At 43.1% G+C, this 26,569-nt stretch overlaps 1 protein-coding gene across 3 annotated transcripts in view; it reads right to left on the bottom strand.

Moving 5' to 3' along the window:
• Window positions 1-17,188: 17,188 nt before the first annotated feature.
• Window positions 17,189-26,569, bottom strand: part of SLITRK3 (SLIT and NTRK like family member 3) — a 39,767-nt gene continuing 30,386 nt past the window's right edge. For 2 of the 3 annotated variants that reach the window (XM_081007853.1, XM_081007854.1), the window contains exons 3-4: window positions 20,078-20,191; window positions 17,189-18,169 (exon numbers count right to left, since the gene is read on the bottom strand). In XM_081007853.1, the coding sequence (XP_080863979.1) occupies window positions 18,114-18,169; window positions 20,078-20,191 (170 nt within the window). In that variant the 3' untranslated portion in view covers window positions 17,189-18,113. Of the gene's footprint in view, window positions 18,170-20,077; window positions 20,192-26,569 lie in introns of those variants that run through there. The other variant, XR_013987032.1, reaches the window with a different exon arrangement.

Here is a 26,569-nt window from a genome sequence, read left to right as displayed (position 1 = left end):
AGGACCTTCTATAAAGAAATTTAAGAGGTTTTGTTTGTAATGTCTTTCCATTAAAGCTAATGTATTCTAAGAAGAACGGGTCTTCAGGGTGATCTGACCTTGCATTTATATGTAGTTCTATAAGGTCATTTCAGAGAGAGAGAGAGACAGACTAATCTAACAGAATTGAGCATGGCTTCAAAATTGTAGAAGTTGCAGCTCTTGGTGCTTCTTAGGGACTCCAGAAAAGTCTTCATTTTTAGACCCTCTGACTATTTGCATCCTTGGGATACAGAACATTGGAGCAGAATTTCAAAGGAATTTACTGCATCAAGCCCTGGAATAGGTTAGGTCACAGATAGAAAACTACACCCCCCCCCCCATTTTTATTCAGCATTAATGAATCTGAAACAACAATCACATCACTACTTTAGCATTTCTTACACATAATGATTAACAACAGGGACTTAAAACAGGGGGGAGAAACCACTGGCCCTCAAGATATTGTCGCACTCAAACTCCCACCAGCCCCTGTCAGCATGGCCAATGGTTAGGGATGAGGGGAGTCCAGGAATATTGGGAGGGCCACATGTTCCCAACCCTGATTTAATCTTTACTTTACTCCTGCCTCAAAAGAATGGGGGAAGGGCCTGTTAAATTGTAAGTACTCTGGGCTATTAGTGCCATTTATTGATTGGTTATTTGTTTGTCTGAAAGCATTTCTACACTGCTTACCATTTAAAATCTCTAAGTGATGTACAACAAGAATAAACAGTATCATAAAAGCAGAGATTTAAAAACAACAACACCAAAATCTAGTAGTTAGGAAAAGCCTGAGCAAATCAGAATGCCGTTACATGACATCTGAAGCGACTGACGGATTATGGTTCACGTATGGCAGAGGGAAGGGAGTTCTACAGTGCTGAGTACAATAGAAAAGTTCAGCAGGTACCTGGCCCCTGTCAATTAATCTGGAGATGGTGTCACTGTGTCTACAGTTGCTTTACACAAACTTGGCACCTGCCATTTCTCCTTCTCTCATTTGGCCATTTATTGAAGGAAGTCAAGTACCCAGAGCCGGCCCAGCATTAGGCAAGGGGCTGCTTCTGCCTCAATCAGGACAAGCCCCTCAGGAGACATGCCCATGGGTGTCCCACCTGCCCTGATGCCACTGCCAGCGACAGAGAAATGCAGCTGCCATCTCGCCCAAAATCAACACCAAGACCTGCCAAAATCTGTAGGGATGTGAGCAGATGCTCAGAGAGATTATATTAATCTTTCCTTGCTCATGTTTGTGAGTTCAGCAGAGTGCCATCCCTTTGTAGCTTAAAAGGGAAGCTTAGGCTAGTTTTAGCCTTTTAGTTTAAGCAATCCAGGACGATTTAAGGCAAACAGGATTCTCTAGTCATTTCCCTTTTTTCTCTCCATTAAAACAATAATCACACAAACAGTCTAGTAAAAGGTAAAATTAACATTTACTCATTCAGAATACTTGTTGAAGAGCAAGAGACGGGGCCGGATTTAGGTTTGATGAGGCCCTAAGCTACGGAAGGTAATGGGGCCCTTTTATATGTCCAGCTGTCCTTTGTCAACAAGAAATTGTCACTGTTTTTTGTGTTGAAAATATGCTATATGGTAATTTATGGACCTAATATGTATCTTAAAGCCAAAATGTGTATTTTATCAAAGTGTTGAACTGAAATACAATTAAGAAGAAATATATTAATAGTGAAATACATGCCATGCAACCAGTCCATGCAGAATGTAAGCACCCTATATATAGAAATGAGCAAACCAGTGATATTTTAGGGAGCAGGCTAGCAGGTGGGGCCCATGACTTACCGGTACATCATAGGAGCCTACACAACACAAAACACTGTTGCTATATGTAGGTATTATTTTATTTGGTTTTTATCGTATACAGGGTTGCGAACGTGATCCGTGTGGGATGCACGTCCACAACCTGCAGCGTCCACAACCCGCAGCATCCGCAACCCACAGCAGTGCGTCTGCGCATGCACGGCTTGCAATTCAGTGTGTCTGCGCATGCGCAAAGCGCGATTTAACACTTCTGCGCATGTGCGACCGCCAAAACCTGGAAGTAACCCATTCCGGTACTTCCAGGTTTTAGGGGTCCGTAACCCAACAAAGAGCAACCTGAAGCGTCTGTAACCCGAGGTATGACTGTATTTTGGAAATGTACATCCAGTTTGTTTCTCCTTTATTTTGGGGGGGGGGCACCAAGAGAGTGGGGTCCTAAGCTATAGTTTTTTAGTTTATACGTAAATCCAGAACTGGTAACAGATACAGCAGCTTTGTTCAGGCAGGCTTAAAATGGTAATTCAGTTACAAGGACATACTTTGGTCTAGTTTAAAATGGCGTCTGGGCATTGGAGCTGAGACACAGCAGATGTTCTTCACATCTCTGGCTTGGTGGTGAGATGAAGAGAAGATAGAGGATATGCCCAGGCAGGTAGGAGAATATATGTCCTCCCCCTGTTTGGGCACACGGGGAGTGTCTCTCACATAGTTCTCTCTAGCAAACTTACAGGAAAACTCTGTAAGCTTCAGTGCCAATCAGATGCCTATCTAGGAAACCTGGAGTTGCTGGTTTGACTGCATTGTAAATATCCCACACAATTGATGGTGATGCTGCTTTTCTGCTAGTGACAGATGGGGCAGGGTGTGCAGGGGCAGTGGAGCAGGTAGATGATGGCAGCAGTGGTGGAAGTGGCACAGCAAAACAGCACTTCCTCTTCCGCCTCAAGCAGCAAAATGGGATGCACCGCCCAGAGGCGGAGCAAGGTGGGTGCGATTTGCCCCGGGTGCCATCCCTGAGGGGAGGGTAACATCGCCGTGGGTAGCACCTCCCCTGGGATGTGCACCAAAGCTGCACCCCCGGAATGCCCACCAAAACCAACCAGCTCCGCCTCTGCCCGTCCCTATGGGCGCCACATGCCACGGCCCGCCCCTAGCCCCTATGGGCTCTGCACGGTGTGCTCCACCCCTATGGGCGGTTCACCCTGCTCCTGGGCACACTGCCCCAGGTGCCTGGGAGGCCTCCTCTAACACTGGCATTACCCCTGTATCTACCCAGCTGCAAATTGACATCTATGGGTGTTATGTACTGAAGTTCTCACCCTGGGCCAGCAGGGGATACTGTAGATAGTTTTCACTCAGGTCCACATATGCAAATAAGGGATTGAAAGTGACGTTCAGTGATTGGATAGTTTTAGAAAAATTGTTACAGTTACATTGTACTGGAGCTCTATATAAGCAGGCTGACTGAACCCTTCAGTTCAGTTCTGTTCTGGCCTGTGAATAAACAAGAGCTGTTTGAAGAATCGCTGTGTCGTCTGATATGTTCACCCACAACTTAACAATGGGAGATTGTTTTGCCCAATAATGAGGGGTGGTGTGATTGCTGCTTAGAAGACTTATATTGAGAAAATGGTGGTGGAATCATGAAGCCGAGAATGGATTAATCATTTCTGATGGTAACCATAGGATGCTGCCTTATACTCAGTCACATCTGTGGTCCATCCAGCTCAATATTGTTTACACTGGCTGGCAGCAGTTCTCCATCCCTTACCTGGAGATGATGGGGATTGAACCTGATACATTCTCCATGCCAAGCACATGCGCTATCATTTAGCCACAGCTTTCCCAAATTGTCTGGCCCTTAGGTGCATGATAGATGCGCCCACATTGGACTTCTGCTGCTCCTTAGTTACCAAATTCCTTTCTTTTTCAGTTACTGCTCAGCAAAGGCTACCAATCAATGAACTTACTTAAAATGCCTGCAACTCTCACATTTCTTCCAGAAGTGGACCCCAACCAGGCCATGGAAATTCTTCCTGAAGGATATACTTGTAGAAGTCTGAATGGCGCTATCACAAACTTCTTCTTTGCCAGCTGTTTGGTAATAGTTTTTAAAGCTTTGCATAATAACAGTTACTCATCTTGCCTCTGAAATGCAGTTCCTCTTTTTCCATCAAAAAAGACCAGCATTGTGTTGTACATAACCTTTTAGGCCATCTATAGTCATTTAAATCTCATAAAAGCCTAGACTTTCTTCGGGGGGAGGGGAGCAAAAGAGCAATGATTTGGCTGATAATTGCAGCAATAAATATTGGCTGCACATGCCACAATGTGAACAGGCTTGATCCTTTTTCAAGAACTAAAATAGCCAGTGTTTTATTGTGCTAATTTTGAAGGGGGAAAAACCCCCATAAAATGTTATTGTTTTCCAAAAATATTCTCTTAAAATGTTCACAGTCTGAAGTGTTTGTAGCTTAGGACTAGTAAATTTTCTTCATGTTTTTCAAGATTTTCTTTTGCTCTCTTAGGGAGCGATTGTAAATATAGGAAGCTTAAGTTACACTGGTTTAACTTAAGCTGGTGCAAAAAACACCAGATCCAAACTCTGTTCAGGAGCAGGACTCCTGCCAACTGAGCTGGCCTAAGCTTGGCAGAGGGAAAACAAGCCTTTAAAACAGTGTTTGAGTTAGACCGGCCTCCTTTGCTTGCACTAAATTCCTCCAGGTTGCCAAATGAAGTGACTGAGCTGAGCAGAGGTAGGATCTAGTGTAGGCTCCCACTTCTTAGTCTGAGCCCCAACACTATTCTGGAACGCTTTTTTTCTGGGCTTATGTCAGCGTAAATTCCTCCAGTCTTGGCTCAGCCCCAGTTGAGCCAGGATGGGGGGAGCTACACTGGTGTTAGCTCCAGCTGAGCTGGAGTTAGGGACTTATGATCGTGCCAAACAGTTGAGTTAGAAACCATCCAGCTGAACCACAGATCCACCACATCCTAACTTGCTCATCCAATTGGATCTAGGGTTAGAATTGTGCCAGTGACCACCCCGAAGCCAATTTTTAGCATTTACCTTTAAACTTGGAATTTTGAAAGATTCTTATTGCCTGCCGTACGTAAGGAAGCAACATTCAATCTGTTTAGGGAAGTTTTTAATGGTTGATGTTTCTTCTTCTACTTCTTCTTCTTCTGTTGGGAGCCACCCAGAGTGGCTGGGGAAACCCAGCCAGATGGGCAGGGTATAAATAAATTGTTGTTGTTGTTGTTGTTGTTGTTGTTGTTGTTAAAAATACAGCAATTAAATTGTTTCTGAAATCTTTGAACTTTAAGAATTCTGGAACAATTCAATTGTTGTGTTTTTCTTCTTCTTACAAATTTGTCATCTATTTCTCTCCATTTTACTTACAAGTGAAAGAATGGACAGATCTTTCAACACACACACACATATATTTGTTTTGTTGTTGTCGTTTAGTCGTTTAGTCGTGTCCAATTCTTCATGACCCCATGGACCAGAGCATGCCAGGCACTCCTGTCTTCCACTCCCACAGCTTGGTCAAACTCATGCTGGTAGCTTCAAGAACACTATCCAACTATCTCATCCTCTGTCGTCCCCTTCTCCTTGTGCCCTCAATCTTTCCCAGCATCAGGGTCTTCTCCAGGGAGTCTTCTCTTCTCATGAGGTGGCCAAAGTATTGGAACCTCAGCTTCAGGATCTGTTCTTCCAGTGAGCACTCAGGGCTGATTTCCTTAAGAATGGATAGGTTTTTTCGTCTTACAGTCCATGGGACTCTCAAGAGTGTCCTCCAGCACCATAATTCAAAAGCATCAATTCTTTGGCGATCAGCCTTTTTTATGGTTCAGCTCTCACTTCCATACATCACTACTGGGAAAACCATAGCTTTAACTATACGGATTTTAGTCAGCAAGGTCAGCATATTTGTTAGGGCCTGATAAAATTGCTTCAGGAACCAGATTTGACTCCACCAGGGCTGCATGCATTGCATTGCTTTCCATGTGTGCCTGTCATATGCCGAGTTGACAGGATTTTTGTTGGTGCAATATACATAGAGAGAGTGTGTGTGAAAGAAAGGAGAATTCCTGGATGCAAGGATCCAATTAGGGACTAATACTATTTGGAGAAAGAACTCAGACAGAGATTTAAAATCACCAAACCTGCAGCATAGGAGTGCATGAAAATATATGCTGTAAACCCTTTAGAATGTGCCCCTCCAAATGTGTTCCAATTTTTTTCCTTTAAAAAGTTCCTTTCCAAAGTTTCCTTCTGCCAGCATAGGAAAAAGACCACACGTTTGGTAAGTTAAAAAATGGTTTACTTACAAACTCTCCAAATGTCGGATTCATGTGCTTTTCCATACATCAGTCATAAAAGTTGCATAGGCAATAAAACTTAGTTTAGTTCCAAAGTGGCAAAAGTTCCTAGATTATTGGTATAGGAACTTAATAATGGCTCGTGAGAGTCATGTGGGTGAGCTTGAACAACTAGGTGAAACCTCTTTCTTTACACACTGATCTGAAGGTTTCCTAAAAAAAAGCTCAACAATTTTGGGGGGGACCTGGTTTTTACTCTTTGAAATATGGCAACCCAATCAAGGTAAGGGAAGTAACTTAAGCATGTTGGTTCTATGATGCTAGTTATGCCACACTTTTATCATATCAGATATACTCAAGAACTCATTACTTAATAATCCCCGCCCCCCAAAAAACCATCACCACATATAGTGCCCTTAATAAAACATCTCTTTTACTTGAACTGTTTGTTTCATTACATCTATCAGCTGACATTATGATGAATGGGACCAAAGGTCAAGAATCCTGTTACAAAAGGAACAGCTGGGAAGCCTCCAGGAGAGATGATTCCTGTTTATCTTATAAATGTTAATTTGGGCCAGTCATTTTTCTGTACTGTATCCATATACTGTACTGTACTGTATCTAGTTATCTCCTGCTTGGACTACTGCAATGCGCTCTACGTGGGGCTACCTTTGAAGGTGACTCGGAAACTACAACTAATCCAGAATGCGGCAGCTAGACTGGTGACTGGGGGCGGCCGCTGAGACCACATAACACCGGTCTTGAAAGACCTACATTGGCTCCCAGTACGTTTCTGAGCACAATTCAAAGTGCTGGTATTGACCTTTAAAGCCCTAAACGGCCTCGGCCCAGTATACCTGAAGGAGCGTCTCCACTCCCATCGTTCTGCTCGGACGCTGAGGTCAGTGCCGGGGCCTTCTGGCGGTTCCCTCATTGCGAGAAGCAGGGAACCAGGCAAAGGGCCTTCTCGGTAGTGGCGCCCGCCCTGTGGAACGCCCTCCCATCAGATGTCAAAGCGGTAAACAACTACCTGACATTCAGAAGACATCTTAAGTTCAGGGAACTTTTTAATGTGTGATATTTTAGTGTATTTTTGGTTTCTATGGAAGCCGCCCAGAGTGCCTGGGGAAACTCAGCCAGGTGGGCGGGGTACAAATAATAAATTATTATTATTATTATTATTATTATTATTATTAATCAGCATCATCATCATCATCATTATTATATCTAAGAATGCATTAGTCCCTTCCACAATTCCTCTTCAGGCGTGTATGAATTCACAGAGAGAAGTGCAGAGCACTGTCCATTGACCATACCTGGAGTATTGCCGTCCAATTGGATCGACTGTCCATGCGTTTGGTGGAAGAGACAGCTGATGCACATTAAGCTGAATGCCTGTAGGGTCCTCCAAGCAAACAAGCCTATATGCCTTTGACAGACATACAATTTATTAAACTTCCCTTCTCAACAACACCGTGTTGTTTTGAAATTTTGAAGTCTGAAAGCATGAGAGTGGGTGTGAAATGTCACAAGTGCAGTGACTTCCTCATGGAAGCTCAGGATATTAATATGTCAGAGTAAATTGCAAATTATTCAGCCTACACTTTACATTTATTTTCCTCTTTTTCAGAGCGGTGCTGTGCTCAGTGCACGCAGAGCCTGGACAGTTAATTGACTGAGGAGGGCAACCTCAATTTTGAGTCCATGGTTTCAATCCCTCTTTTTCTATGGTTCATTTATATAAGCAGAGGGAAACCTGCCATGGTCCTCCAGATGTTGGTGGACTCCCATTCCTATCAGCCACAACCAGCTTGGCCAAAGGTAAAGGATGATGGGAATTGTAATCCAATCTCTGAAGGCTTGTAAAGGTTGCAAATATAAATGCCCAATTTATATTATTCTGGGTGTTTTAACTGGTCCACGCCCTACACACTGTTGCTTTGCTTTCAGTTTGTCTTCAGATACCAAGTAATTTTTGCTTCTGGAAACTTTGTATCTGATGTCACAGAAGTAACACTCTCCATGCTTCTCACATATGAAGGGAGAACTTTGCTTCCACCATAGCTGTCAACGTTCCCTTATTCTGAGCAGGATTCCTCGCAAGAAAAGGGAAAAGTTGACGGCTATGGTTTCCACCCCTTTAGACTCTTCCTCCCTTGGGGAATCTGAGGCTCTCCTGATGTTGCTGGACTGTATCTCCTATGAGTTCCAGCCAGCATGGCCAATGATCAAGGATGATAGGAGTTGTGGTCCATCAGTGTTTGGAGGGCAACAGATTCCCTGCTACTGCCTTACAAAGACTGAGGCCTGAGATGCAAATGGAGAAGATCAGCCAGCAAGGTTAATGTTGTAATTAACTTTATTTTTTATCACATTTTGCCTATGTGGCACTTAAAGTTGTGCATTCCTATCCCAATATTGCATTAACATGCTTTAATGATTACTTTGCATTTAATGCCTTCACTGACAATCTTGGCCATAGTAGATCTCAAAGGTGTGTTAGAAATAGAGCTTTGAAAAGCTTCAACAGGCACAGCTCCAAATTGCCTTCATAGCAAATCAGGAAAAATGAGGTAGATTTTTGTCCTGTGTTGGGAAGCTTGCTTATCTGTGGTCTATCAAGTTCCTCTATTCTTATGAATCCTGGAGCCCTGCTTTTTAGGGGACAACATCTTCCTGGCTCCTGCAGGTTGCAGCTATGGCTATCAAACGAAACGCCCTCCCACCAGATGTCAAAGAGAACAACAACTACCAGACTTTTAGAAGACATCTGAAGGCAGCCCTGTTTAGGGAAGCTTTTAATGTTTGATGTATCATAGTATTTTAATATTCTTTTGGAAGCCGCCCAGAGTGGCTGGGGAAACCCAGCCAGATGGGCGGGGTATAAATAATAAATTATTATTATTATTATTATCAAACCCAATTTGATTTAATTACTCAGAAGCATATTTTGCTTGCATATGCAAATAACTCTCCCATTGCAAACAGCAAGTGTGGAGGCGATTTTGATTGGAATCATGGAACTATGATTCAGGTTTCCCTTTGGCCCTCCATGATGCAGGTAAGCTACCCCCCACTTTTCTTTACTGGTTAAAGAAATGTCAACAATGCAAGGGCAACCTTCGTGACAGATGTCATGTCTAGTTTGGTCCTGCAAGGAAACTTTCAAAGCCTTCCCAGCTCCTAGGGATGAACTAGGCAGTTCTTATCTACCACACCACTGAAATTCAAGCATTTCCAAACTGTTGATAGGCTCCCAAATAAATCAGCAGACAACAGTCATTATCAGAGCAAAATGTGATAAAGAACAATCATTGTCCTTTGTAAGCATTATAAGTAACCATATCAAGAAAAGGCTGCCTTGTGGAAGACTATGTTTATTCAAGTTGTTACTTAGTCCCTGGAAACTCAGATCTCATTTCCGTATCACAAGGACTGAATACTCTCCATCGGTCAAGGCATACAATGTTGTCTGGAGCTCAGATAACAAGCTGATAAGGAGAAGCAGTCTGTAGAGCATTAAAACTTCTCTCATCAATATGCAATTGCAAGGGAAATATATTGCCTCCGTCTTGGAGATGGATGAGTTCAGAAATCCATCTAGGATATAAGAATTTAAGGTATCCTGTTCCCAAGTAGTTCAAGACTTTGTATATCAACAGAAGAACCTTGAACCTGATCCAGTAATCTATTGGCAGTCAGTGCAGATGTTTTAGTCAAGGTATCACATGCTGTCAGCCGTTTGCCCCCATTCGTTCACCTTCTTGCATCCCATTGCAGCAAGGAAAACCTTGCTTACCAAACACCTGCCGTCAAAAGCAGACTGAACTTGTGGGTAGGAACACATTTGGTTCAGTTCTTATTTTAATGGGAACCTACCTAACTTGCACTTCACAATACAATACATGAACCAAAACGCAGCTTTGGATACTCCTTCCAGCCCCGCCCCACCCCAAATCCATGTACAGAAGCTAAATGTACTGGCCTTTCTACATCACTTCAACACTGATAGAGTTCCCCACTACACTCAAGGAAAGCAAGTTAGTTTATGAGGTTCAGGGCATACCATGTGGATGGCCAGCCCAAGGCATTTTGCTGCCTGATGGAAAGGGCAAGATGGCATCCATACCCACCGAATTCTATATGTAGAAGATGATTGGACTGTTGACTCTTTGTTTGACACCAGCAATATGATGGTTTCCTCCAATGCACCTGAGGGCAATAGGCTACTTCAGGGTGGAGGGCATGACCCACATAACTCTGCTATTCAAGGGTGGCTAAGGAGAAAAGGCAGAATAGGGTAGGGCTGCCAGCCACTGCTGCCTCCCAGAATTTGCTACCTAAGGCAGTTGCCTCATTCAGGATCATGGTAGTGCTGTGTGGCATGCAGTACTCTGTCTTCTAACAGAATGGAGAGGTTGGTAGGTTCAGGAGAAATGGCTGGGAACCATCGCAGCTTTTTACTTTCGTTCTTTGTTTGTTTGTTTATCACCAAAATACAGACTCCTAGGTGCTTGTACAGTCAGATTTGGAATGCAGGCCTTTCTGTTATGCTTTGCTAAATGAATACACAGTGCAAGCTGACATAGATATGGACCAGCTTCTTTTTCTTCTTTTTGTCATGTGTTGAAGCAGCATCCTCTACTATCAAGAAGTGAGTCTTTTCAGAAATTCGCTGACTGTCACAGAGGCCTGATATTCCAGGGAGGCCATTTGAATCCCCTGTGGGGAACCTCCTTATGCGCCTCTGTAGGAACTCATTTGCACTTCGAATTTGATCGATTCCAGCAATGCATCAAGTTCATTCTTGAAATTTAATTGAGAATCGGGGAGTGGGGGTGGAATCAGGCTTCCCTCCTGAGGGATTATTGCCTGTATCACCTAGTTTCTGAGTGTGGGTTGTTTAAATTCACTTGGATTATCCCTGATGGTGGAATTTAAATTGCTATTATATTCTCAGAGAAGGAGTCATTTCAACGGGGGCACTGATGGTGGGAATGAAATACTGTGTGTCTGGATATATTTTTTTTTAAAAGTGTGCTTTTCATTTCATTTGAAGAGGAGGAAGGCTGATGCTCAGACTGTGTGTGTACAGATTTGGGGAAAGAGAGTACAGAGAATCCTTGTGGGAGATGGACTGCTACACTTGGGTACAATTTTCCAGTGAAAAATCTCTTATGGGTATTGCTTCCTTGAGGGATTTTCCTCTTAGTTTTAGCTCGTTAATTAAATATTTAAAGTGAGTATAACTCAATATATGAGGGTCTCAGATTTTGTCTCCAAATAATTCATTTCCAAGCCCTAGCAAAACACAGGATAAATCTCCAAAGTTTGTCACACATACAAAGACAGAACGAACAGTATAGCAAAGTACACTAAGACACCCTCTTCTGGCACAGGGGCTCCCATTCAATGGCCCACATGTCTTTACCCAACCATGACACTTCAAGCTTAGTTTAGTATCACAGCTGCTTTGACCTTAAAACTGCTTCAAGTGGCTACACTATGTATAAACTCCAAGATCACTGCCTTTCAATCCAAGGTTATGGATCCATTCCAGAAGCTAAATAGCTGCAGGATCAAAAGGTGGAAAAAATAGAATGTGTTGTGGCATCCTGTTTTCCCAAGCAATTAAGGATCTGATGACACAGTTCCCAGGGAAGGGAACCCATCTTGGTTCAGTAAATATGAGCCAAGGACTAATACAGAGGTATCTAACGACATAGGTCCTACACCAGTATAGTTCGCTTGTGTTGACTGATCATATAATTGTCATTATGGTATCCTCAGCAAAGGCAAGGACCACAAGACATCTTAGCAGCTATAGCATTTGATGATCACTGTATTGTGCAAGAGGCCCAAGCTTCTTTCCTTTTAGAATTAGCCTTAACTGATCTTTTTACCTTCTGTTTTGTCTCCACGGAATCAAATCTTTTTTGGTTACCATGCTTGGTGAGTATTAACAAGCTAGCAAGTACCTGAGAGACAGGAGATAACTAAGAGCAAACAGGACAGGCTTTGGTGAGTCAAGATCTGTAGAGGTCAAAATTCCACAGGAAGGACCTCACTCATGCTGTGTTACGATATGCAAGACCACCGCTTTTGAACAGGAATTTCAAATGTGAAGCAAGTGCTCAAAATTTGTCAATGTGTTCATTCTGTGATGCCAGCTGGTAATATCTGAGCGATGGCTGGCATATTGATAGGAAGGAAATGAATCTGGACTCTCCTTCCTTCCAGATTTTAAGCAGAGTTTGGATGGCCACCTGTCATGGATGATCTATTTGAGATTCATACAATGCAGCGGGTAGGACTAGATGAGTCGGAGGTCCCTTCCAAATCTACAATTCTATGATTCTAAGTTCAAAGTGCTTTATTACCTAATTTGGTAATCCACCTTGGGTCGAGGGTTTTAAAGAAAGTTGAGATATAAATATGGTGCAACGACAGAGAGAAGGAGAAGAAGTATAAGTTAAAGAGAAAAACAGCTTCCAGACTTTTAGAAGACATCTGAAGGCAGCCCTGTTTAAGGAAGCTTTTAATGTTTAACAGGTTATTGTATTTTAATATTCTGTTGGAAGCCACCCAGAGTGGCTGGAGAAACCCAGTCAGATGGGCGTGGTATAACTAATAAATTATTATTATTATTATTATTATTATTATTATTATTATTATTAAGTTAATGTAGCTTAGTGGATGGATTACAGCAAAATGGAACATTCAAATCTGTACTGAGCCGTGATGCTTGCTGGATGTTCCACCCACATGCATAGAAACAGGGGGCCCCTGCCTCTCTCCCCCAACTGGGAAAGCAGTTTTGGACAAGTGATTTTGAACAAATAGAAGGAAGAGGAGCGATTAAACAACTCATTCACAGTCCCATCATTGTTCAGCTCCTGATAACAGCCTCTGCGTTTCCTTTTCAGTTAAGAAAAACATAAGCAGGTAAAAGAAACATGCAGCCTTTTATATTGTAACATATAGTTGGAACAGTTAATTCCTCACCTGCCTGGGAGCACTTTTTGTGTGCGTACACATGTTCTAATGACCTCGTCTGTTTGATTTTATATTGTGTCAGAGTTAATTGCTGGGCAGGTTGGTGGTTTTAATATATTTTAATACGGATGTTTAATTACATTCTGCTAAATGCTGTCTTGAACTCATGTTGAGACACCTTTGTGATGAGACGTCTCCCATAGCCAACTTGGGTGAGTTCTCTCAGTTGCCAAACATTCTACTGTTCATTGGAGAATGCTCTGCCATACATTGATGACCGGCAGCAGTTTTCAGCTTTTTGATAGGCTATTGAGACTGTAATGACCTGAAGGAAATTAAAGGGAAATTACCCTTTGCTCCATGTTTGGTTTATGATGGACTATTTTAATTTTAAAAACATGCATTGTTTGACCAGGATTCCACACAGGATATGCAGAATGATTGTTTCAAATTAATAAGCTTAGCCCTTCATTTCAAAAAAGGTAAATGTTAAAGAGGAACAAGAGGATGCATAAAGAAAATGGACAAGACTTCTCCTTTAACCATTTTCCCCCAGCTCCAAGCCAACTTGATTACATGCTAATTCGTTATTGAATTATAACCTCTTTTAGATAGTCTGTGGATAGGCTTTTCCCTTTCCAATCCAATGGACAAGCAAAGAGTAGCAAAGTTGTAATGACCTTAAAGCCCTTGGTAAGTTTGGTATTACCATGCAGAGAGAAATATACCAAAACTACTTGTTTTATTATATTTATCACTGTAAATCAGGCATAGGCAAACTCTGGCCCACCAGATGTTTAGGACTACAATTCCCATCATCCCTAGCTAACGGGACCAGTGGTCAGGGATGACGGGAAGTGTAGTCCCAAACATCTGGAGGGCCGGAGTTTGCCTATGCCTGCTGTAAATGTTACATCTGGCAGTGATCCAGCCTTACGCTGTCACTCAAGACTCTCTCAAATCTGCTGACGGGACAAGAAAGAATTTCACATTCTCCTCCTGACAACCAAATCAAAGTATGATCTGGGTATTGTCAGCATATAATAATTTAGTGCTGCGGATAATGTTCTCTTTGATGCCGAGAAAGAACGGTAAAACAAAAACGACTGAAATACTTCTCTTGTTTTCAAAAGAGAGACTTCTTCTGTAGTGAGGAAATTGCTAAGATCGTTATTACCATTTTGAACATGTGTTTTTTGACATTCGAGAAGGTGTGGAAGATCTATTGAAAACATAATAATTTAATGAAAAAATAATACAGGCCCAGATTTAATGTTGTGTAATTCTGCGCAACAGTACAGTCATACCTCGGGTTACGAACACTGCGGGTTGCGTGTTTTTGGGTTGCAGACTGCGCCGAACCTGGAAGTACTGGAACTGGTTACTTCCAGGTTTTGGCGCTCACGCATGTGCAGAAGCACAAAATGGCGTCACACGCATGCGCAGAAGTGCTGAATTGCGTCACGCGCATGCGCAGACGCAGCACTTCAGGCTGCGAACGCTGTGGATTGCGAATGTGCCTCCCGCATAGATCACATTCACAACCAGAGGTATGACTGTATTGGAGAACTGGGGGAAAACTGCATGAGGGTGCGGCAGAATGCCTTGGAATTCTAATGTTTACCTATAGAAATATAGCAATTAGTGCCAGCTGGACAACTGTAACAGCCCTGTCATTGTGACCAGCTATCTCAATGACTCATTGTCCAGCTGGCACTAATTGCTCTATCTCTTTGGCCTTGCTTGAACCTATTTGGATCAGGTGTTTGGGTAGATATCCCTGTCCTCTTCTGGGTAACATATATTGACACTTATTTTGTAGTGTATGGACACTTGCACGCATGTACCAAGGTGCAGACAAACTGGATGGTATTCAACTAAATAGAGATGTTCATTAATTTCAGTTGATATACTCTCAGTAACACTAAATTGAATACCATCCACTGTGTACTGTGATTGTTCTGCTCTGAGTCTGAAACCCTGATGCAACAAAGCAAAGCTTTTGTTTCGGCAAAGAATAAGGGATCCTGAAACACTTATTGTGTATCTTGCAAGAAACTAATTGCAGTGCCTTAGCCTGCTTTAATTGCTATGGTAATTTAAATGACTTGTGCATTTTGCTGTAATTATAGTGTCATTCAGGCCACAAACCTTGCGGAAGCAAAAAATAAATATTGCCTCGTTGGTAAAGTTGTTCAGCCTATTTTGCCAGCGATAGCGTTAAGAGACCAACAGGGGTTCATCAATTTAGTCCCCATTTAAGCAAATTATTTAGGATTATTTTTGTTCTATTTATGTTGAATAATTCACAGGAAATAATCAAAGTAGTGCCTGCTGAAGTCTGCTTTACATATTCTCCTCCTCCTCTCCATCCCCTAAGCATCTAAAGACAAGTGTCAGTACAGTCGAGCAGCATAGCAGCACCCGTCAGAAGGATTAGACCAATTTCTACCTCACTGTGCGCATTCTAGTAGTTTATTGCAGTTTATCGGCAATCGCAAGTGACACTATGATGAGGAGTTGCTTGGCACTGTGTGGATTAGTAAATTGGTCAGCAGTAGTAAGGAGAATTATGATGTGCATTACTTAAAATGGATTTATGCAAATGTTCCATGTGGCTTTAAATGGAATCTACGCTAAGTACCAAATGGGGTGGTTACATGGAGCTAGCAGATTAATAATTTAGAAAATCTTAACCTTACGACATGTACATATCCATGATCCTGAATATGTGGCATCACTTTCTGGCGAGGCATACTTTTTTTAGGTAATAATGGAAGAATGGGATCTAATAGAATTAGGGGACTCTCCTAAGGCAAGATCTGCTGGGATGAGCAGCTTAGGATGCAGCTGATCTTTGGCTCAGCTGACTGATTCTTGGCTCAGCTATGCTCAGCCAGCAATAACTTTGTTCGGTACAACCAAGTGGCTGTGGTTTCAGAGTTTGTCCAATGCTTATAAAGGTAAAGGGACCCCGACTGTTAAGTCCAGTCGTGGACGACTCTGGGGTTGCAGCGCTCATCTCGCTCTATAGGCCGAGGGAGCCGGCGTTTGTCCGCAGACAGTTTCTGGGTCATTTGGCCAGCATGACTAAGCCACTTCTGGCAAACCAGAGCAGCGCACGGAAACGCCGTTTACCTTCCCGCCGGAGCAGTACCTATTTATCTACTTGCACTTTGATGTGCTTTCAAACTGCTAGGTGGGCAGGAGCTGACACAGAGCAACAGGAGCTCACCCCGTCGTGGGGATTCAAACCGCCGACCTTCTGATCGGCAAGCCCTAGGCTCTGTGGTTAAGACCACAGCACCACCCGCATCCTATCCAATGTTTATACGCTCTCACAAAATAATAATGATAATAATAATTTTATTATTTATACCCCGCCCATCTGGCTGGGTCTCCCCAGCCACTTTGGGCAGCTTCCAGCACATATAAAAACATAATAAACTGCCATACCTTAAAAACTGCCTCCAGGTGTCTTCTAAAAATTGTGTAGTTTTTTATCTCCTTGGCATCTGATGGGAGGGTGGTTTACAGGGTGGGCGCCATTGCCAAGAAGGCCCTGCTCCTGGTTCCCTGTAACTTCACTTCTTACAGTGAGGGAACCACCAGAAGACCCTCAAAGGTGGACCTCAGTGTCTGGGCTGAACGATGGGGGTGGAGACTCTTCTTTAGGTATACTGGGCTGAGGCTGTTTAGGGCTTTAAAGGTCACCACCAACACTTTGAACTGTGCTCAGAAAAGAACTTGAAAATATGGTGAAATTAAAACTAGGTTGCACTGAAACCCCTTTTGTGCTTGAAAACATTAAAGTGATTCCACCCACTCATGCACAGACCTAGAACTCTTCAACTCAGGTAAGGAACCATCTGTTGGGGAGTTTGTTTTCCTTAATCTCTGCATGGGGTGTCATTTCAGTTCTAATACCATTCTCAATTTTAATCAGTTACCGGATTTGTCTCTTTTGCTCAGCCGAGCTGCCTTATGGCTATCGGATAATGGTTAGAAGAATGCAAAGAGTAAAGGAAGCCATGGTGGCTCATAAGGAAAACACCAAAATCCATCCTATTGTAAGACCTTTATTAGGCCAACCAAAAATGTGTGCAAACTTTTGAGTTCTGCAGAACTCTTCATCAGGCTACATGATAAATGGGGCAAGGCTGGCAATGGAGAGGGGGGCACAAAAAAAAGTGAAACAGTGAAATGTGCATCTGGTCACACCTTTAAGATGGAATGAGGGAGGAGGTAGCAGACATGGAAATGGGGTTCTTTAGGTGCTCTGCAGGTTTTGGGTTGCACCTAGAGCTGCTAGGAAGACAAAACTGCTTCTGAGAGCCATAGCTCCATGGTAGAGCATCTGCTTTTCATGCAGAAGGTCCCAGGTTCAATCCCCAGGAGCTCTGGGGAAGTCCTGAAGAGCTACTGCCCAACAGAGTAGAACATACTGAGTTAGTTGGGCCAATGGTCTGACTCAGGAGAGGGCAGCTTCCCATGAAAATACAGTGGTTTAGGCCCCATATATGAAAATACAAAATCCAGCTGTTACTTAGGAGAATGCAACAGCAATCTTTTTTAAAAAATAAATAAATCTGGAAATTAAATGTGCCATGTTGATAATGGTCCTGATGGTAGCTGCAACCTGGAAACAAAAATCAAGATCTTCATAAGACAAATCCCCTGTGCTTTTGAAGCTTAAATAAAATAATATAATAATAGGCACAGTCCACAGGGAGCATAACCTGAGCAAACCATGAGTTTCTGCAGCTGCCATTCATTGCCCTGGAACTTCTGCAACTGTTCTGTTGGGTTGCTTCCCTGTTGGGTTGATTCACCATCGGGAATCATTGTAGAGCCAGAATTCTTCTTGGTATTGTTGCTCCACTGATGGGAGCAGGTATTTCTCTGCAGGATAGTGCATCCACCTCTTAAATGAAGATTCCCATCTTCATGATGAAATGGTAGGTCCCAGAATTATCTCCTTGATTCATTCCTTATCTTCTGCCTTGCCTTGATTGATCTGTAAACTGCTTTGGGCAGCTTTTTCTGGCTGAAGAGAGAGAGGAAATATTTAAATGAATAATAATAAATAACCAAACTTTTTGTTTTTTTAAGGATGAAATTACAGTTCTAGAAGTCAGCACCCCTCCCAGGCCTTAGTGCTTCCGAATGATGCAGTGATTGCATCCACTCATACTGAGACCTTGAATAAAAAGGTAAAGGGACCCTTGACCATTAGGTCCAGTCGTGACCGACTCTGGGGTTGCGGCGCTCATCTCGCTTTATTGGCCAAGGGAGCCGGCGTACAGCTTCCGGGTCATGTGGCCAGCATGACTAAGCCGCTTCTGGTGAACCAGAGCAGCACATGGAAACGCGGTTTACCTTTCCGCCAGAGCGGTTCCTATTCATCTACTTGCACTTTGACGTGCTTTCGAACTGCTAGGTTGGCAGGAGCAGGGACCGAGCCACGGGAGTTCACCCCATCGCGGGGATTCGAACCGCCAACCTTCTGTTGTTGTTTTTTAAATGATATTTATTGAAAATTTTTTAGAATTACAAAAGAAAACAAGGTAGAAAAAGAGAAAGAAAAAACAAACCACATCAAACAATACAAATTAATCAAAATCAAAATCAAAAAATAGCACAACACGATCAAAAGACAAAAATATACCACAAACATTTAAAAACAAATCCATTATTCTCAAATCCTTAACTGTCATTACCTTCTTTCTTTGACCTCCTCCTCCTCCCTTTTTTTGTATCCTAGTTGTTAATTGTTGCAGCAAATCCTTTCCATATTTCATAATATTCTGTCATTACATTACCTTAATCTATTTTAATCTTATCTTACTATAAAAAACCTTAAAACCTAAAACTTAAATCTTATTTTTACCAACTTCTCATAACCATAATATTCTTACATAATTCTTTAAACATTTTTGCTAAAGCCAAATAATTTCGTTCCAACATTTTTCTAACATTCATCAATTTTATAAAACAATCCTAATAATAAAAAAGAAATAAAAAAAAATCCAATCTTCATCCAGCATCTCTTCCTCCTGGTCCCGGGTTTTGTCAGTCCTTTTTATCTCATCAATCTAGCGCATTAACCTGGTAATCTTATATCCGAGGCCCTTAAGTCCCTTCCATGTCCCTTCCGCGGCTCTTCTTCATATTTATAACTGTATTTTCCTTTGTCTCCCGAACCGCCGACCTTCTGATCAGCAAGTCCTAGGCTCTGTGGTTTAACCCACAGCGCCACCTGCGTCCCGAGACCTTGAATACATCCACTAAATTTAGAAAATAACCTTGAATCAAGCTATCTTCAGTTCTCAAGGAATCTGTCTTCCCTAGTGCCTCTCCACACTTTGGCTTAATGTGGATGGTGAATCCTTGTGCCTTTTTGTCCGCATGGGTTTCTCCAACTACTGCTGTCCCACACTTTCTCCTTCTAAATTAAGGGATTCCCTGTGCTATTGATACAGCTCTCCAATTTGTATTTTCAAAGCATGCAAACCTCTGGATTTAGGGAGGAGAAATTGTGGAACAGCGATAACTGGAAGAGAAGAATACATGAATGAGGGGAATTTAAGGAGACAGAAGGGGTTCACAACCCATATTAAGCTGAGGTATGGATAGGCCCTTAATCTCCACATAAGGTCAGTTAGGATGCTGTTTCTTTTCACCATCTGAGTACCATCCTTCAGACTTTTCCCACTTCTGACTCTGTTCTGAGTTGTTTTGATTCATGGCAATGAAATGAAGCATTAATTCTGTGGTCTGCAAGATTCATTTTGGTGCCCTTTCTTAAACAATTGATGCCATTGCTGGGATGTTGGTGTATGCAAATTTAACAACGTCATCATTTTTAACTGAAAGTTGCTTTGATTGCATTTTGAAGAAAAGCCACACACAAAATACTACATATGAATGAGTACATATTAATTATTGAACTGACAGGCAGTCTGGTCCAGTGCATAGAAAGCTTGTGTCAGATTCAAATCCGTCTTCAGCCAAAAGGTCATGGGGTATCCTTGGACAAGTTGCTGTCTCTCAACCTCAGGTGCATTATCTGTAAAAACAGGAATTATTATTGCTTTACAGCAATGATAGGCAACATTTACCCTATGGGTGCCCCCCGCTCCCAAAGTTCATTGCCAACTACACATAGATGTGATGCAACTGCTGGGGCTGGAATCAGGAATTCATAGCTATGCCTCAGGTGCTGAGCCAAGAAGGTAAAATGTTGGAGCAGATCCCTAGACCAGGGATCACTGGCATGGGATCCACCTGCCAGTGACTCCTAAGGTGTTTGCAAAAGGTCTCAGGAAATATCCCCTCAAAATTATACAATAGATGAGGAACTGCTTACTCTTCTAATTTGCACCAGCTCAGCATCTCTTACACTGAATGCATATCACAGGAGCATGCTGATCAATAATCACATAGTCCAAAATTGGAGTTAGTTGACTCTACAGTCATACCTCGGGTTGAATGTGCTTCAGATTGAGTGCTTTCGGGTTGCTCTCCGTGGCAACCTGGAAGTAATGGAGCGTGTTACTTCCGAGTTTTGCCACTCGCGCATGCACAGACGCTCAAAATGATGTCACGTGCATGCGCGGAAGTGGCAAAACGCGACCCGCACATGCGCAGACGCGCCATCATGTCTTACATTCTATTCAGGATGTGATCAGGGCTCCGGAACGGGGCTCTGTTTGCATCCCGATGTACTACTGTATTAGCAAAAACACAATCTGCACAGACTTGGTTGAGCACCAGGCCTAATGAGCTCACTCCTGGTGGTCTTACTCCATAAAAATCAGTTTCTGAGACTGAAAGCCTCCACGTCCTCACAGCCATCTAACTTCCCTCCTCTCCAGGGCTTACATGTAGCCAACCTCGCCTCCACCCTCTTCATGCCTCTTCTGGTTCTGAGAGACAAGGGTGGAGGGGAGCTTGTTGCAGCAGAAGAGGGAAACACCTGTGACTCTTCACCAGCCTGACTTACCTCTGCCTCTTGGGCTCCCTCATCCCACTCTCTTGCTTTAGCTTCTGCCTCTTGACTTCTCTCTGTCACCAGCTTTCCCAGCTCACCCTGTTACTTCTTCATCTTCTGACACCTCCTCTTCCTGGTCTCCTCTTCTCCCTCTGACCATTCATCATTGTCCCACCACCACTCCCCGGGCTCTGAGGATTCTTCCCTTGGTGGTTCTCCAGCTGGTTCCTCCCACCGTTCCTCTGCATCCAGCCATTCCATGACAACATGCCACATGTCACTGGATGCCAGGAATGGACACCCACCTTCCCATCTGTTCTGAACAAAAGAGAGATACCAAGAGGGTCTCTCTGTAAATGAGTGTAGGCATGGTTTATGTAGGTCTGTTTTCTCCATATTTATGAGATGGCTTATGGGCTGAGGGAATTCCCAAACCATTTTGTGCTATTATATCTATTTCTTCTCTTTTATTTGCATCAGCCATGATGCCACACACATTATGTCACAGTAGCCATTTTCTGACATGCCAACCCTCCTTGGTACCCATTTGGTGTTGTGCCATGCCCCTACAGCAGGCATGCTGTGGCTGGCAATCATGGCATTCTGAGGAAGTTCCACATGTGCCCACTGGCTCAAAAAAGCTTGGTGACCCCTGCCCTTGGCAGTAAAAGATGTTTAGATACTGTGGTGAATTGTCTCTCCCAGGCTGGCCATTGACTGTTCTCCACAAGAAGACTATAAATCCCAGTGTTGTACCAACATCTGTCTTCCAACTTTTTGGAAGTATTTGTCTCCTAGGAAAGAAGTTTCTATTTTTCTGCCTCTTTCTCAGGGTTCTTTAGAATTTCTTTAGAATTCTGGAGGGTGGAGACAGGGAAGAAATTGGTTCGCTTGGCATTGGAATGTGATCTTCCCCGATTTGCAATTCCTGAACCAATAAGCCAACCAAAACACAGCTCTCCTGAAAAATTCGCACTTCTCCAAATTTTGTGATGCAGTTCTCTAACCCACAAGTGTGCACCAAAATGCATATATGAGTAAAATTAGCATATAAAACATTATATCAGAGAAAATTGCTTGCAAAAAAGGTGTATAGTAGGCCATGTTGCAAACAAAATTGCATATGTTAGGAAGAATGTGTGCAATATTTCATGCTGTTTTTAAAGAAAAAAATGCAATGTGAAAATGCGACAAAGCAAGCTTAAGATTGAGAAACTGATAGAACTTAAAACTGACAATCCTATGCTTACTTAACTTGCTTCTGAGTAGGTTGTAGTGTGGGATTTTAGTGTAAAGTTATTTCCATACAACAGAAACCAAAATTGCACATCATGCAACAAACACACACTGCCTTTTTGCTTCTTGTCCTTTTGATGGCCCTAATACAGGTGTGCAGAAATGGCCTCTCAAAATTATCCCCCCTGTTTGTGGGCAAAGAAATTGGAAATAGCTTTTCCACCGAGTTTCTCCAGTGTAGAGGACAGGAGAGAAATTCTCCAGCAGTTTCTCAGGGGTGGATCTCATCATTAGCAGAGGTATGCCTGGCCTTATCACTAACTTCCTTATTTCTTTCCTTCTTTCTTTGATACCCCAGGCCATGCCCAAGACCTACACCAATTCTCAGCCATTTTATGAATGGTGGGGCAAGTAGCAGTGTCAGCCCCCACAAACAATGATGGAGAATATTCAGTGAATATTCAATGCCTCAAGGACCGCCTTACCCTACATGAACCAACCTGGGTCCTTCTCCATGAATCTCCTCAGGGCGTGGGTGGAGGGGGGGCGGCAGCATACCTGGCCCTATCACTATTTGTTTTTAGGCAACAATCAAAATCATTTTTCTTCAGCAGTCCTTTGGACCTTAATTTTCTTGTTATCTTTTAGTGGGGTGGGATTTTAGTGGGCTGTGGACCAGTGGTGGAGCTTCATGCTCAGGTACCGGGGGGCGGAGAGCAGGTGGGGACCCATCCTGGGGGCATGATATGCTGCCCACAGGGGCATGGTGTGCGGCCTGGGGGCCGGGCACACTGCCTGCAGGAGCATGGCGCCCAGCGTGGGCGGGGGGGCAGCCACGATGGCACCCCACTGGGATCACACTGCTGGGGGCGGTGTGCTCCTCCCGCACTCCTCTTCCTCCACCAGTGCTGTGGACCTGTCTTTTATCCATATTTTCAGTGAGTGGTTTCAGATGTTATTAACCCATGTTTTTACACTTGCTTTTAATATTTGGTTTTGTAAGTGTGGGGGGACAAGAAAGAGCTTTTAAAGAAATGTCTTCAGAAAGTTATCTTCTGAGAAATTGCAGCCCACAGCACAGAAATGTGTTGATAATGGGATTGATGGCAGTGCTTCCAAACAACCAGCACTTTTACACTGTGGAGGTGGTTTCCACATTACATCTATCTATGTATCTATTGGATTCATACCGGTTGTCCTTCAGTCTGCTCATCCCCCATGATTCACTTTTCAAAATGCAGGTCAGCCAGCTCAGAGTTAGTGCTGTGACATCATAAAATAGAGACCTGTGCATCAACATGCAGTTATGGTGTCCTCGTATCATATGATAACATAGGCCATGTCGATATGGATTGTTCCTGGCTCTGTAACAGCGCCCTTAAAAAACCGCTTTTCTTCCTTCCTTTCTTCTTTGGCAAGATTCCCCACCCAAAAGTGAGGAAGGTGAAGAATACGATTTGCTCCCTTGTTGCCAACAGGTTTAAGAATAATCAGCAGATGGTTTCTGAGTGAATAATCCAACTGGAATAATGTCAACACCACTATTGAATTTGCTCCTCTATTGGATTATTCTCAAGATAAACTACAACTTGAGCTCATTAGGTACATGAATTTCAATCACCCTCCAAGTCGAGTGATGCATCGAGGAGAGAACAAATTAAAAGAAATGTGGCCAGCAGTGGAAAAGGATTTGTAGAAATGGCTTCTAAGAAGCTCTTAAATATTAAATGTTATGTTTAAATGTTACCAGCATGCATATAAAGCAATAGGTCTATTGGCACTGGGGATGTTTGTGGAGTGGTCTTAATAATTTAAGCAAAAGATGTGCTCCTTTTTTCTTAGACCGGGTGCAGGCAACCCCTTCCCTCCCCTTGTTAAGGCCTTCATTCTCTTGGAAGTAATCTGTCAGGGGCCACATGCTAGTAATAGGTGGGGCCAGATATAAAAGTGGGTGGGGCTACCACATTTAACTCCTTCTTTCTAAGACCTCTCTTTCTGCTCTTTCTCCTCTCCCACTGGGCTGCTAGGCGAGGAACAAATCACTTTCGCCAGAGCTCAGAACTGGCTTTTCAAATTGGGCCAAGGGCCACGTGACATTAGCCCAGCAAATTGCCCATTTCTATCTACTACAAACATCCATTCTTTTTTCATAAATGTTCTGCTATGCATTTTGTGTAGGCAGACAGTCCTACATGCAAAACAAGGGAAGTGTCCATTTTGTAACGCTATAGTTTTGCAAAGGCATGCAATATTTTTGTAGGGTTTTGTGTGTGTGTGTGTGTGTGTGTGTGTGTGTGTTTTAATGGTTTAATGAGTCAGTGAGGCTGGAGGGTTATTGATCTGCACACAGGAGTAAATTCTCCAAAGGGAGAGATGGGGCAATTGTTCATCTGGTCCCAGGGACCCAGTGAGGTAGAGATAATTTATCTGCAACACAATGGAAACATAATGGAAGCTGGCATGATAGATCATGTGGTTGTGCTGGATGTGGACATCCAAAACTTTTGCAACATATTGTTTGATCCTGTTCAAGACATTGCCCAGCTGTGGATGGACAAATTTATTGTTTACACAATGGCTACAATTTCCTTTTTCCAATGAGCATGTAAGTAAATCAAGCCATTCAGTTGTGTGTATTCAGTTCTCAAGCCCTCTTTAGCAGTTGGTTTCTTAATAGCTGAGAAGGTAGCAGGTCCCAATACCTCTTAATGGATATATTCAAGATTAACAGTCATTCCTATGGACATCCTCTCAGAAGTAAGTCCTATTGAATTCAATGGGACATCGTAACTTTAAATCACCCCCAAAGAATTGTGGGAACTGCAGTTTACCTCCTTCATAGCTACAGCACCCTTAAGAAACTCCATTTCCCAGGAGCCTGTGTGTGTGTGTGTGTGTGCGCGCGTGCGTGCGCGCGTGTGCATGCTTTAAATGTGATTTAAAGGCATGGTTTGTATTTAGCCTTATTCCCAGGTATGCATACATAGAATTGCAGCCTAAAAAGACGTCCACAAAAGCATTGCATTTCAAAATCATAAGTTCCATTCAATTTTAAATTTATTATCTATAAAAATTGGGCATAGAAATGTGTTCACACGCAGTATGAAAAACAGAGTTGGTTGGGTGAATAACCTGCTAGAATCTGGCCTCTAATTGTAACGGTTGTCAAGCTGGCAGTTAATTTCTTTCCTTTTCTGACAATATAAAATCCTTCTTTTCACAAGGGAATATTAATGCTCAGAATTCTCTAGTGATGGCCATTAGCCTAAATGGCTTCTTTAAAAAGGAATGGACAAATTAATTGCAGCCAGTTCTATTTCTGGCCACGATAAATAGTTCTGAGGCAGTATATTTTTGAATAGCATATTCTGGAGAAAACAAAACTGGATGACAGTTAGCTTCATAACCTCCTCCCCACCCCACCACCTTTTGGGGAAGGACTATGGCTCAGTAGCTATGTACCCAAGAGATCCCAGGTTCAGTCCATGGTATCTCCAGGGTGAGGGGGAGGCCTTCTCTGAAATTCCAGAAAGGCACTGTTATTGAATGTAGGCAGGGTACTAGACTACAGTTCCCATCACCACTGATAATTGACTATGCTAGCTAGGGCTGGTGGAGGTTGGAGGCCTGAAATATCCACCTCTGGTATCGACAATATTCAGCTAGAGGGACCAATGGTTTTACTCTGTAAAAAGCAGCTTCATGTGTTCCTACTGGAACATGGATTCAGTCTGAAGAGGTAAGTGTAGGCTTTGCTTTAACTCAGTGGCATAGCGTGGGTTGCCAGTGCCCAGGGCAACGTAAGCGTTGCACCTATCAAGGCACGTGTTGTGCATCCTAACCAGCACCTCCATGTGGCGTTGCTGCTGCTGCCAGACGGAGCTGCAGAGCACCGGCAGGACATATATGTGCGCCTCCTCAGGTTAGGGTGCCACTACCACCATTGCTGTGAATCTCGCCATCTGCCCACCTCCCCTGCCATCAAGGGATGCTGCGCTGCTGAGAGATACAGGAGCCCATCCTTTCCCTGCTCCTGTTTGGCATGTTGCTCAGGTGTGGGATGGAGAGCGCCTCTGGTTGGGGTGGCAGCTGCAAAGGTGTGCCCCTCAAAAAAATTGTGCTCAGGGAAATCGCCCTGGAAGGTACACCTCTGCTTTAACCTATTTTAAAAAGGAAATTATGATGGCATTTTAATTCAGCTGTTTTCATTTTCATTTC

Source organism: Podarcis pityusensis (genome assembly GCF_964106645.2).
Source record: "Podarcis pityusensis genome assembly, chromosome: 5".
Taxonomy (NCBI): domain Eukaryota; kingdom Metazoa; phylum Chordata; class Lepidosauria; order Squamata; family Lacertidae; genus Podarcis; species Podarcis pityusensis.
Note: the sequence above shows the minus strand (reverse complement) of the source record. Positions and strands in the feature narration are given on the sequence as shown.